Source organism: Frieseomelitta varia, unplaced genomic scaffold (genome assembly GCF_011392965.1).
Source record: "Frieseomelitta varia isolate USP_RPSP 00005682 unplaced genomic scaffold, Fvar_1.2 scaffold_418, whole genome shotgun sequence".
NCBI classification, from domain to species: Eukaryota; Metazoa; Arthropoda; class Insecta; order Hymenoptera; family Apidae; genus Frieseomelitta; species Frieseomelitta varia.
Window position 1 is genome coordinate 660,281 of NW_025110166.1, and position 15,152 is coordinate 675,432.

The 15,152-nt window shown below is 29.0% G+C and overlaps 1 protein-coding gene across 2 annotated transcripts in view; it reads right to left on the minus strand.

The window, feature by feature from the left end:
• The window catches only part of LOC122531833 (homeobox protein dve-1), a 90,405-nt gene that overhangs the window by 14,921 nt on the left and 60,332 nt on the right, over positions 1–15,152 (minus strand). For both annotated transcript variants that reach the window (XM_043660072.1, XM_043660071.1), the window contains exons 3-4: positions 1,812–1,954; positions 284–586 (exon numbers count right to left, since the gene is read on the minus strand). In XM_043660072.1, coding sequence (XP_043516007.1) covers positions 284–586; positions 1,812–1,954 — 446 coding nt within the window. The remainder of the gene's footprint in view (positions 1–283; positions 587–1,811; positions 1,955–15,152) is intronic.

Here is a 15,152-nt window from a genome sequence, read left to right on the forward strand (position 1 = left end):
AAAAATCTTTGCAGTCCACTGTCTAGATATTTATATTAAACGTGTAATCCCTTTGCTTTCACTCTATAATATATTTTTCATTCTATTTTAAAGATTAATCTAGACCATTCTAATAAAATCAATGCCACGTAGTTAATTCTATTTAAATATTCTAAATATACAAATATATAAAGAAACTCTAGTCTACTGTCAGAAATAGTCCATCACGTATTAGTATATTAGACATGAAAAATACACCAACTAAAAATGTGAAAGAAAACTAACAAAAAATCGCAAGACTTACCTCATCTAAAGGGCAACCAGCTGAGACGAGAAGTGCATGACTATGGAGTAACAATAATCTCAACAATTTGTTTCTAACTTCGGCTGCTGGACTAGGTGGTGGTGGTCTCGATCTGTATACTTGAATCTTCAAAGTGGCAACCGATGTTAACTCAGCTAAAATATCACCAACTGTTAACAGAGGACCGTCCGCGACTTTCTCCATCGGGAGAGGTTTCCAGTTTCTTATGACGATGCTTCCCCTAGCACTTGGTATCAGGTCGCTTGAATAACCAAGACGTACCAATGCTTCACCTACTAAATCCTGCAGAAATCAAATAATTACTTGATTAAATTAAATTATTGCAATGCATCGATCATTTCAAGTGTACTACAAATTATTAATACTAGAACTACCGGTGATTAAAACATACACTTTTTATCAGGCACATCAAAGTAAAAGAAAATATAAAAGCTTCATAATACTTATAATAATGAAGTACACAGGTTTTTATTTATACATTTTACAAAAAGTCATTTAAATCTTTAAAAATATACTGTTTTATACCTACAAAGTTATTAGTTTATACCTAATCTATAAAGTAATTAGTTTTAATATAAAGTTAACAAAACTTAACTTTTCTTATTATAATAAAAATTATTAATCATTTTGACCACTTTGGTAGTTCTAGTATTTTTTTCAATTTGAATTCAGTAGAAGTATCGCAAAACTAAAAATCAGTAACAGAGAGAATACAGTGAAGCTCATCATTTTTTAATATCATGTGTCATATTATTTTTGTCCAATGTGCCTTCTATTTTCACGAGATATGTATAATTCAAGGATTCGAGAGAAAAGAGGAAATGTAAATTTTAATGTAAATTTTAATGAAGTTTATCATTTTTTTTGTATGTTGTTATATGTATATTTTTTTATTATTGGCTATCGTATTGTGAATTAAAATTTTCAGATTTAGATTTATTTATATATGAAGTTTTAACATTATGTACTGAGAAATAAATTTTCGTCTTTTGAGAAATGTTCAATTGTTAATGCCGTATAATCAGAATTTCGTTTATAAGAGAAAGAGATTACCAATTAATTATAGCTACCTAATCCAAACAAGAATTTTGCAATTAATAACTGTTATGAATAATTTTATAATATTTATAACGATGTATTGATAATATAATATAACAGTGAAACAACAAGCAGACAAAGTAAAATTTTACACGATGTTATAAAGAGCTAATTTATAAGTGGAGACTACAATGACCACAGAGACTATACTTTTAGAATTTTATATATTACAGATTAACCTTGTATTACCAAAATTGCTTCCTCATTTAACTTTGAAGCTATTCCTCCATTCTTAAAATTAAAAAAAAATATTGTTTCTCATAATATTAAAATATTAGAAGACATTTAAATATAGTTTATTGTAATTATTATAATTTTTCACACGACGTTAAATCAAGTAAGTGAATGTTATTGTTTACAAAAAAAAAAAAAAAAAAAGAAACACACAATGGAGGAGAAAATTACTCACTTGAAATGGCATAGCCACAGGGATGATAACATAGGAATCCGTTTCTACTTGAGGTCTTCGCCAATTTTCACGAGAGTTGCTTACATGTGTTTCTACGATATTGTGAATCGTTTCGACCACACAATGCACTGGAAGATTTTTCCCTGAAATCAAAATCATACTTTTCTTTAATAATTTTGGAAATTATTAAATTATTTATTAATGCGAGATACTTAATTCAAATCTTTATTTTTGCGTTGAAATCTGAAAAGTATAATATTATTCTTGTACTGTTTCAGTATTCCATTCTTGCAAATCCATTAAGTTCTAAATTCTTTCAGCAGAAAGAAATAATTTACGAACTACATTCGATATTAATGATAGATAATATTAATATTCAAATAGTTCGCATGATAAAAATTAAGTACGTAGTGTTGGATTCTATTTAAACATAAGATATATTAAATACATAAAATGTAATTTGAGTTTCAAGAACAAAAGTATCCTTACTTTCCCACCCGCTGCACATCTTTGAGAAAAACAAACTAAGAATTATCGAAACAGACACATTCACGCTTCGAAACGAGGCCATCTAGATCGTCGTCATCAATTTCATTTCACAAAGCTATAACAATTTAAAATATCAACAACTTTTCATCGTGTGCGAACAATTTCGTGTGTGACCGTGTAACTCATAACGCTGGATAATGTGCTCATATTCAATTAATCATTCTGCTTTGAACACAATATTGTGCCTAGGTATCGGAACAAAAGTTTTCAATCGTTCGAAATGAAGAAGAGAAGTTCTTGGACAATCAGGCTAGTTCCGGTTCTATACATTCGACCGACAATGGGCACACGCTTTCGCATTTCAGGATTTGAATTGGAGGGTCCAGATGATTCGTGAAGCTGAAGATCGCCGAGAGAGAAGTCTAACTCTCGTGCTAAGCATATGCAGATCCACTCGTCTATCCCGAGACAATAAGAGCCGGGCGATGGCACAATAGCTGCGATCCTTGTGTAACCCTGACTTAAGTCCCACAGTCTATCCCACTTCAGGTCATAATCCCAGACTTCTACGAAACCGAGGAAATGGAGAACGAGAAGAGAGGTGGAAAGAAGAAGAGAGAAGGAAACTTGGTTTCGCCGATTTCATTCGGGAAACAACGAAATACTTATTAATCAATATACCACGGTATCTCTCAATTGAAAAGGAAACGGACAGCTTCGAGTAGCTGTCCGTCCCGGAAGTACACGATACATAGCGTCCTTTTACTTATCTGGAATATGCATAAATAAGTGTTTTAATTTCTCTATAATAAATTACGGATTACTATATGCACATTATTCACTGGCGATTTAATATTGCTGAAATGTACAGATATATAAAGATAATATTTTGTAAATATAAAATTATAATCTGCAATACATGATATTTATTTAAGATTTGCAATAAATGTCATTTTACAGTTGAAATTTCAGAGTGAAGAGAGCAATTTCAATTTCTCAATTCGACTTGTAATAAAAAAGATTTTCGTAAAAATTAAGTTAGAACTTTTTCCTTTGACATTAAGACATAGGATATTAACATAAAAAATTATCTTACATGCACTATTGCTTCTTTCATTGTAAATAGATTGTAAAATTGTTTTATTTTAATTGTTTAGAATTACAAACTTTCACAATTTAAAAGTAGTATAAATAACATCCCACCGTGCAGGTTCGAGCACTCGAAAAATAGAATATTTTTCATACAATCATGTCCCATAGACCTAAAATGAGCACAGATAAAATGTTGTAGGATTTTTTACAAAAAGTTACAAGAGTTCAAAGATCGTCAATTCTTGGATTATTAATTTTTGGATTATTATTTGGGGTATTAATTTAGTAATTTTCAAATTTTTTAGAGTATTGTATTCACTGAGTGAAAATAAATCTCTGCGTAGATTTCTTCTTTAACTGTGTTTATAAAAATTTAGATGCAAAAATGAATAGCTTACATATGATGTAAATAAATTACAATTATAAATCTAAAATCCACGACATATAAAGTTAAATTATTTAGCGAGTGAAATAAATCACGGTGGCTCTATTCTTTTAATCCTTAGTGTAATGATTTTTTTATTTTATCCACAAAAATTTCTATTGATGCATTTTTGTTCATAAAAAAGTGAACAAAAAATTCCTAGTGTAACAATTTTTTATATAAATGAAGATATGAATGTAACATTTTGAACTTTTCATAAAATGAAAAATTTTGCACTTGGTGAAACTAGAAAAAAATATCACTTACGAGTTATACTAGTATTGGACATTATGATGGATGTTACTATGAATAAATCGCAAGTATAAAAGTTTAACGTTATGAACATTTGAAATATATGCATAAAGTGGACATCAATTATTCGAGATATGCAGGATTAATTAATTAAGGATTAATTAATTAAAAAATTAATTCTGTTATTTTCGTTTTATGGAGCAATCACTTTATTTCAAAATCAATCTTCTTTTTGAAATAAAACTTAACATTAAGCATTCTATACTATGCTTCTATAAAAGAATATCTATTCATTTATGTTATAAAATCACTAATTTAGCAAATATTTTAACTATAGTTTCGTAAAATTAATCTTACATGCAAGACAAGAAAATGCACGCAACCGCACAATGAAAATGAGGAAAACATGAATACTATACTTTGCGTTTTTTGACGCCTCGCGCGGGAGTAAGTTTTATCTAAATTAAAATTAATATATTTGCTAAATTGGTGATTTTCTGACACTTTGACATACAACATTTTCTTATAAGAGAAGTATGTGTATGATTTTAATTGAAAAAATACATGCGATCCTCATATAACTTCCACGTGTTCACTTATAAAAATGTTAATCGTATAATTATTGTCTGAAACATTTTTTGATGTAGTTTAGATAATATCAATTTTAAATGACACATCCTACAAACAAGAAAGTTCTTTTACGATAATTGTCCGAATACTTTTGTTAGCCATTGTACATAATTTAAATACTTCAATCTTTAGTACTTAGAACTTTTTTAAAATCTTTGCAATACACCATCAATATACAACCATAAATAAGCATGGTTTATGCATTCGGTTTTATTAAATTTCTTATTTGTCTAATTACTATTTTTTATACATATTTCCTTTCTCTTCGCGTCTGAATTGCGTCGACTAGCCATAAAACACCGAAGTTTCCTACGAATTATTTTTAATATCCGGCGATTTCTTCGTCACGAACGAAGGTTTGATCGACTTACATATTAAATCATAAACTGATATAGAATGTTATCAGTGCTCGGTGATGTAAGGTGCTAAGTCTCCCGGTAAGATGACCAACAAAGGATTTACTACCGGTGGCATGATATTAGGTATTAATGCCCTAAACTTCCATCTAATACGCTGGTTGCCATAGGGTCTACCCCAAGGTTGCATAAGACAGGTCGTACCTAGGAGGACCGAAAGCTGACCAGTGGCCACCTTAATCCAGGGACGTATAGTTTTCATTAAGGTGCCCTGTCCTAGCGTCGTCTCTGTACGGGGATCAGCTGGTTTAAGGTAGGCTTCTACTCCGCAGATTTGACCACGACTGGCCGTATTATGCGGTCTGTTTATTAGCATGCTTCCTTGATGCGTACAGATCCGCTGTTGTAATCTACTGCTACTGCTTTCACATTTATTTTGCCAATTTCTTAATATTTCAGAACTGTCGCTTTTCCATTCCCTTTCGCCTACAGATATTCATAAAAATGATTGCATTTAAAAACATGTAGTCAAAAACTAAAATAACAACTGTAACTGAATGATTCACTAAATGTTAATATTAATCAGAAAATTCAATTTAGATGACATCAAATTGTAATAATTAGTGCAGGTGTAACATTATAAAGCATACTTTATAATGTTAATATTGCATCAATCGGTAACGTAACTATGATATCTTCTAATTTTCAATGGTTAATGACCATCAAAAAGTGTATTATAATAAGTTTAAATATACAGAGTGATAAAAAGAAAAATTCGTAATTTCTAAGATAAGTAATAAATCTGCGAGAATTCAAAACTTCTAAAATTTTCTATAATGTACTTCTCAGTCAATGACATAAATAAATTGCATTAGAAAATACAAAATGCCAGTGATATAATTAGAACATGTCACGGAATTTTTGAAAATGTGTCGTGGTGGCACGAAGCGAGAAAATCATTTGCTTTAACTGAAATAAGAAATTGTTTATAACTTAATTTATAACTTTAAAAATACTAATTTTCATTTATTAGGATATTTATTACCTATATTTATTTAGGATTTCTTTGATCACTATCATTTCATTACTATTTCAAAAATTATGTCTCTTTCCTATCATCCTATATCTTATTCATTTATTCACATATTTTCTTGGTATTTATCAATTCATGATTAGTAATTATTTTATTATACAATAATATAACACATGTCATACATTATGTGATATTATATGCTTCATATTATATTATAATATGAAGCATAAATGAATAATATACAGTATATAAAATATATAAGTTTTATACATAATATAATGCAGAAATATTATATACTAATATAGTAAAAATCATGTTTTCTAAATTTTTAATAGGACTTGGGGTTTTTAATAGAATGACTCCTGGAGTGCTAATGTTAATATTTATCAATTTCTCAAAAAGTACCAGTAATATATCTTGACATGAATATATCTTCTGTTTTTAATACACAAGAAAGAAAGTAGAAAAAAGAAAGTGTCAACCACTCATCCGCAAAATCTTTAATCTCTGCAGCCGCAAAGACATTTCTCATTTCTGGTGCAGACCCTATCGGCCTTCCGGTTATCTCCCCATTTACGCTGTGAAGGAAGCATGACGGAAGCGTCAGGACGGTTCGTCTTTGACAGTTTTCACTACAAGATAAGATTCATCCCAAAGACAACCCCTGAAGAAATGAAACAACTTTTCTCTTGATAGATTTCTTTCGTATATAAAAGTTGCTCCATGTTTTCAGTCAATTAATGAACAATTTAACCTGTCGTATTTATTTTCGGTATACATATGCATGCGTATCCATTTTAGATCATATTGGATCATATTTTAGGTCATTCAGATCAATTCATTTTAGAAAATTTAGATCATATTAGAATTTGAAAAGAAATAATGTTTTCTTTCAATCAAGACTTCTTCTTCTCTTATTATTCTTTTCGCAACGTTATTTTTTTATATTACTAAGATTTTTATTAATTATGTTTAAAAGTAAAAATTATAACTGAAATATACTTATTCTTTTACACTATATCTGAAACTTTAGTTAATTACATCTCAAATCAATTACAAAATTATAATATTTTTTATTTTTATCTTTAATTGTAATTAAACTTTATTATTATTTCTCAGAAAAATCTACAAACTTATTTCGTCCAGAAACTACAGCTTTTGACCAGGAGTGTATATACATATCTATACCTACATTTTAACTTAATCTCATTACTGTTTAATCGATTCCTTTCACCAAATTTAAGAGATTAAAATCAACATGACTGTTTTACATCAGAATATGTTCGTAAAAAGTATTCAATGACAGAGTTTAAAATAATATCCAATTCAAACGTGATAGTCCGGTGATAACGAATAAAAAATATCTATTGCTTTTTAAATTTTTATATACTTGCAAACAGATTTCTAACAAATAATTATTTATAATTCAGAATGTTTGCATGAAATATAAATGATATAAATCTAATTTTCACATATTTGTTAGAAAATAAATAAAATTGCTTTAAAGATTTATTACCTACGACTAAATAAATATTAACTTTAATTTAAATCGTTCTTGCTGAAAATGATAAAATAAACTTCACAAAATTATTAAAATAAAAAATATTTTAGAAAATGAAATCATACCAGACATTTGGGAATTATGTAAAATATTTGAAAAATGATTATTTAAACAGAGTATCATTTCATTTGACTCTATGTTATTAATTTTTCTCGAAATTACTTCATTATTTGGTTGGCTATCAAATAAAATAATCTTTTATTTCATTTTGTTATTTGTTTCTACAAATGATTTCTTCAATAATTGTTAATTCCGTTGTATGTCCTAGAATAATTTCATTTAATGAATCAACTCAAATAGAACTCGTGTTTCGTCATTTCAAATTGTTATTCTGATGTGCGTAAATAAAAATAACATAAACATTTCAATGAATATTTAAATGTATCATCTAAATATGTCACATAGTTAACGTTTAACGAAGTTCTACGCGATAAATTAACAGACTGGTCTTGCACCCGTTGCCAAGTCGGCAGTGCAGATACAAGATAAAAAGTTGGAACATATTTTTCGACACCCCGTGATCACCCATTCCACGTCACGGTGATAATGGCTTCTTTAGGTACGCACGAAGCTGCCAGGGGAATGAAACGAAAAATCTTTACCGAATATTTCTTTCTATATCTTCGGCCCCTGTTATTTCACAAGGGATGATTATTCATAATGTCAGACTGGTGAGAATGTTTCTAAATTACCAACAAAAGATCGTTTGGATGTTATACGTCGATAAAGATAAAATTTCTTGTTTCGTTGCAAGGAAATTTTAGTTAAACAATACATTTTTATAAACAAAATGAAACTCTTTCTCGTTGTTACATACATATTGTACACTGCTGTTCAAAAGTTTGAAAGAATCTTGTCTTTTTAGATGGAAATCTTCTATGGAGGACGATGAATATTATAACTATATATTTCATTTCCAGAATATAATACTTTGAAATATTAATGTCATAAGTGAATATATATTTATATTTACTTAGGGAAATGAATCGTTTCTTTTGAAATTCTAACATACTTTAAACTTTTCAGAGTGTACATTCCATTTATAAATAATTTATGACAACTATTTCAGAATAATTTATATAAATAATAGCGAAGAAATTAACTGTAATATTTATATACGCATTTAAACTTGATTTGAATAATAGTAAATCATTAATTACGTACAATTCAATAATTTTTATGATAAAATTGTAATATTTCTGTAATTTGTATAAGTAATATAAATTTTATAATTGTAAATTAAAATATTTGCTTGAGTAAGTTACAACAATGTACATTCTTTTTTCCCCAGAAATAAAAATCCGCGCCAAATCTAATGTTCTACATCCGGAAGAGCAACACTATGCAGATCAGTCGTAGTACGGCCAAGACTACGATCCTAAGGTTTCCCCTTCGTCTTGGTGACTTGGTAATCCAAGACGATTTTGTCTAATCTCTCAAAATCGAATCAAGCTGTGCCCCGAAGCCTCGACTAAAGAATAAGGATATTAGAATCTATGTTTCACGGTAAAAGTTCCGTGAAAAAGATTCACTAATAAATTAGTCATAACACCGTCAGTTTCGTACGAAATAGAAATCAATTTCAGGAAAATACTTGTAAATGTTTGAAATGTGTAGCAGCTATCTTCGTTTACTGATAATTTAATTTTGTATTTTACATCAAAGTCCCAATTAAAGATATTAAGAATCTATGAAGAATCGTAATAAATAAATGAAAAATCGTAACTCCCATTTTTCGTTTGCTACCTAATAATACTTAAAACTCCTTAAAAGCTATCATAAACAGATTTACATTGTTTAATTTTGAAATTTTTAATTTGATTTAATGTAATATCAAGGCAGTATAAAGAACAGGAAAAAATTAAATGCGTGTCTTAAATTTTTGTAATATAATTTTAATGTAATACAATATAATGTAATATAATGTAATATATATTTATAATGTAATATAAATTTTGTAATGCAATATAAATTCATCTGTCACCCTACAATATTACTTAAGGGTTAATTTAGTCGAGGTCTCGAAAGTCATAACTCTATTACTATATAGTAGAACTACCGTTGTTTACTAACAACTTTTAAATGTTATTTAACACAATATATATATATATATATATATATATATATATATATAGAGTAAAACATCTAAATTATTGAACATGTTTATTAATTGAAAGTTATATTAAATTTAAATTGACAAAAATATTGGATAGAGATTAGGTTTATTAAATTTAAATCGACAAAAATAGAAACAAACACGTCGCAGCACGTGACGGAATTCGTATTTTCTGCTTCCGTTCTTGAAACTTAATCTAAGCGCATATATTAGAAGGAAAGTGTGGGTGGTTTTGGTATCTGAAGCTGATCCGGCGGATGCCAGCCTTTACAGATAAGCGTCCAACTCTTCCGAACTCTTTATCTACTACTCTCGTCCTCTCTCTTTCTTCCTCCCTCTTTCATTTCATTTCATTTATTCAATCTTTCGCATCGTATTTTCAGTTTTCTTTATCCCAACGCACCATATTGTTGGCTGAATTTATAAAACCAAATTATACGTTTTGTTGCATTAATTTAACAAAAAATTTTGCGACAATTTCCTGTTTAATTGGTAATTTTTATTTTGATAGTATGAGTGAAGAATAAAATTAATAGCAATTGTTTGATATCACAGATTATGCTTAACTTTTTCTACTATTCAACACATTCTTTTAATTTTGTACAATCTCTTTTATTATTACTTTAGAACGTTAGTTTCAAAACTCAATTCAGGCTATGAATTATTTTTACGTAACGAAACACTCGACAATATGTTTTTTTTTTTTTTTTAATTGAATGCTAGATATAAAATGACTAGTTGTGTTCATGTAATTACGTAACAATTAAGGATTAATAGTGATTTAATTGGTAATTATGCTAGCTCATTGATATCTTTACTATTGTGTATTAAGCTTCAAATGTATATTAATCATTAAATATCGTTGAATCATAAATGACTATGTATAGTAATTCATGTTCGATTACTAAAATTTTGATTTTTCGATTTTACTTTGCATCTTACACTCTCCACGATAAAAATTAATAATAAAATTCAGTTAAATTAAAAATTCTAAATAATCTAAACTCAAAATGCTTCCAATCCAATGTTACCAATTAACAGTTAATTATTAATCAAATATTTTTCATTTATGATGGAACTACTAAAGTGATAAAAATGAGCAATTGGTAATTTCCTAAGAAATAGAAATTTTCTAAGATTACAATATACATTTACATTTATAAAATACATGTATAAATAAAAACAGTTTTTATTTTCACAATATATATATATATAATTAGTTTCATTATATTACAAATTTTTTTCTGTTTTCTGCAATTTTCATTTCTCCGATACAAGTTTTTCAATCATAAGCGTAACGTTAAGCGTCACGAGAAATATTCATCAGGGGGATTCGTCGTAAAGTTTACGAGACAAAAATTCAGAAGTTGATTTCACCGTTGGCCGTGCCCCATTTGCGTGCGAGCAAAGGCTATGTCCGTGAGCTCGCGTGCGATTTAAGCTCTACAGCACCGCTAAGCTCGCGTTGGGGCGAAAGCACCAGATAAGATGTAATGAGATAACCTCACAGTTAGTGTAGCTTATAAGATCACCAGCCACGCGACGAAACCTTCTAAATCTAAGTGTTAGCCGATTCTTAGAGGCAGGATCACGCATCATGCTAGAAAACATCTTAATACTGTCAGTTGAAAAACGCGCGAAACAGCAAATTCTAACCAATTGCTCTTGCATTTCTGCGTCACATTTTATCCCCCCTCTGAATTTCACCAAAATTTATTTTAATGGCCTTTTAATCTTTACTCTAGTTTCACTAATAATATAAAATTATATAATATATATTTTATTATATATATATATATATATCATTTTATATATATCTAAAAATAATATAATATAAAATTATATAAAATAATAATTTATATAAATATAATATAATCAGTATATTACATATGTACGCCAGATTTATTCACGCTACTATCTCCTTAACTGCTGAAAACGAAAAACTGTATCAAACAAAATTTGCATGGTTTCCAGGGAAACATGTAATACTACAATCGTTCTGTTTTTTTCATCTAGATGCGAAGATCAATCATTTTTTGAATAGAATACTTGTTTTTTGATCCACTTTTTCTACAGAAAAAAAAAAATAAATATATTACGAAAAATTATATTAACTTTAAGTTTATATAATACCTGCATGAGAGACAAAGACATTATGAATATAAGAATACTGTCCTCCGTTTTTTCGTTTTTAAAAAAAATTCAACACAATTTATAAATTGAAAAATTGCTTAGATCAAATGAAATTTGTTTTCGATATTTGCAAAATGCTAAATTTACGTTTGTGAAAATCTTTAAGGTATGTTTTTCAAATTTAAATTGATACAAAAAAATCAAATCAATCGAACTTTTTAATTATACTATAAATTAGTGTCAGCATAATGAAATTTCATGCTTTTATTACGAATTTTCTCAACATTGAACGTAATTTATGGTAAATTTATTTAATGTAATAATAGGATAAAATTTAATGGACGACACTAATGTGCAAAAAAGAACTTTAAAAAAATTATAGATTTGCAACAAGAAGAAGACAATTATCCAGTTTATTAAAAAAAAAAAATGTAATCTTTCACTTGGTGTAGAAAGATATTAGCTTCAAGTAATAAATATGGTGGTTTTACAGCAGAAAGATAATAATATAAATAAATTTATAGCACATTTGAAACAATATCTAATTTCTAACTGTCTTTGTGTTGGTTTATTAAAAACAAAGTTACTTTCTTATTGCAGCTTTGATTTCAGAAGCCTAATAGAAAATGAATAATTAAAACAATGAAATCTAATGAGTTCATATCCTATAGAATTTAAAAACAATTTGTAATTTGTTTCAAATTTTTTTAACTTTAAAATTTTACCCCATTACAAAATCCACAATTTGGATGGACATAAATAACGTTCTGTTTTCTTCATCTTTCATTTGATCTTAACCTTTAAAAAAAATAATTCTTTTTAAATCACAGATTTAGAGTTAATGATGTAAAACCTCGCAAATTTGCAATACGCATTGACATAGTCACAATATAACGATGTAGCTCTATCAATTTATCCGATTCATTAGAAGTCATGCAAATATTAATCCCTTTGTATCCCGCTACACGCTGAACCTCGATCCAAGCCCTGGCGGCGCGCGTTTTGCTCGATAGTCGAGATCATTCTCTCTACGTATGCGTTGCCGTTGAATGAAAGCAAGGGTGAAAACTTGCCCTTAAGACGCTTAGAGAGTAAGCTCTTATACAAGACAGAGAATAAGAGAAGGGCGTTGTTCGCTCGTACACCGCTACCGTTTCCCAGTATATATCCGTTTCGATGTGTGCACATACGTACGTACACGCGCGCACGTCATCGGCGTCAGAGTTTGTTTTCCAACATCTGCGGAGGTTCGTACGATTTCGCGTTGTTCGCCGCGGTAACTGACATTTGTGTGCACGCACTGCTATACTCGACAGATTAAAATTACTTTGATAAACTGCGCCGAACGAAGGAAAAGGAAAGGAAACTTCGTAAGATGCTAGAAGGGACGTAGAAAGAGGGGCGGCGGGGGATGGCGGCAAGGATTTTCGAAGAGGGAGAATGTCTCGTAAATTTCTCGACTAAGGAGCTTAATTTGGATTTTCGGTAACGAGTTATTGTAAGCGCCAACTCATTGGGGGATGATTTAAGTGGCACCAAGGACAGGTTCCGGTCGTCTATTACCGGTAGGCGATGGATGGATTATTCGTTGGATTTTCAACAGTATCGAGAAACTTCTTATCGGTGGCAGCTTGTCGCTTCTTGAGAGCCTTCGAGCCTTCATCGTAGAAGAGCTAACGTAAGATTCGCGTTATTTGTTTAATTCGAGCCCGAGATATCGGGGTGAAAGCTGATGGATGGGTTTTTCCTCGGTTACGCAACGACAACCAATGTCGTTTAGACACAATAAGAATATGTTGTTTACAAGACGCGATAGCTGCTTGCTGTCTAAGATCCAATCTTTTATAACATTTAGGTGACGGATATTAAAGCGATTGAACAAGCACGTACATACGTTCTTTTCCTTACGTTCAATTGAAAATTATGTATAGTAACTTCCATTAATATTATAATAACGCTGAGTATCGAAATTGTAAAAATAAATAAATCATACAATCAACGATAAACTTGGGCTCATTTCCAGCCTCTAAAATATATTATTCATTTTATGATAAATTGAAAATACTTTTCTTCTCTGACTCCTAACTGATTTTTAATTCTAAAATGTTAATAAATTGTATATTTACTTTGAATATTAGCTTCTATGAGTGTAGTAAAAGGTAGACTTCATTCTTCAGATCAAGATGTAGATTCAGTCATGAAAAAAATTGTCTATGATGTTTTTACATACTGTGACAATTTATAATATTTTTGTGCATTCATGAGAAACTTGAAGGTGCAAAAATACACAGAATACATGTAACATACAAAAATAAATAAAATATCCAAAGTGTAATATTCTTGATTTCTCTATTAATAATTAATAGAGAAATCAATTTTCTATCTAGGTTCTCTTTTTCTAAATTTTATTTATAAAAATGGAAATTTGCATAAAAATCTGTAGTTTATTGATAACGCAAGCCGATTTATTTTACACTATGCATGTGAATCAGATTAGAAGTATAAAAAATCCAGAAAAAATCAGGATTTGATTTATAAGAATTCAAGAAAAAATGAAACTTACTGAATAGAAGTTTAACTTTAACAAAATAATATGTAGTATATAAAATATAACTTAAGAAAAAAAATTAGAGAAATGAATTTTCTACCTAAACTTAAATAAAATTGATTTTCATAAATGTACGAACATTAAATCTGATTTTTATTTTATCGTCAAATAAACGGAACAAGTTACACAAGGTTATCCACTCTGAGGATAGTGACACGTATGTACGTTTATTTTTCAATTCCATTTCTCTCACATAACATGCGAAGCACAAAATTCTGTAACCCAAAACAAACACACGTTTGTATGAATTTATTTTCTCGCTTTTGAATCCTGAATTAATTTTTGAATTATTTTCCACATAGTAAGTTATACACTGAATATTATATTCATGTCACGTTTCTAAAGGATGTACATAGGTTACTTTACGAATCTTCAATGTTTTCATCGCTTTCGATTCTATGAAAAGCTTATCAATTCAATCATAGGATTTTCAATAAATCCAGATTTAATGGAAACACGTAATATGTGTTAATTCATTCTTACATGATTTTGGCAATAACAAAACAAATTTTATTTTCCTTAAATTCTATTTTCTCTTTAACTAATTTATTTATTTTTTTAACGAATATACTGTACGAACAAGTGAAAAAATTTGAAATTTCAAACTCTCAAAAATAGGCGAAAAACACGAGCGATTTTAAAATTTT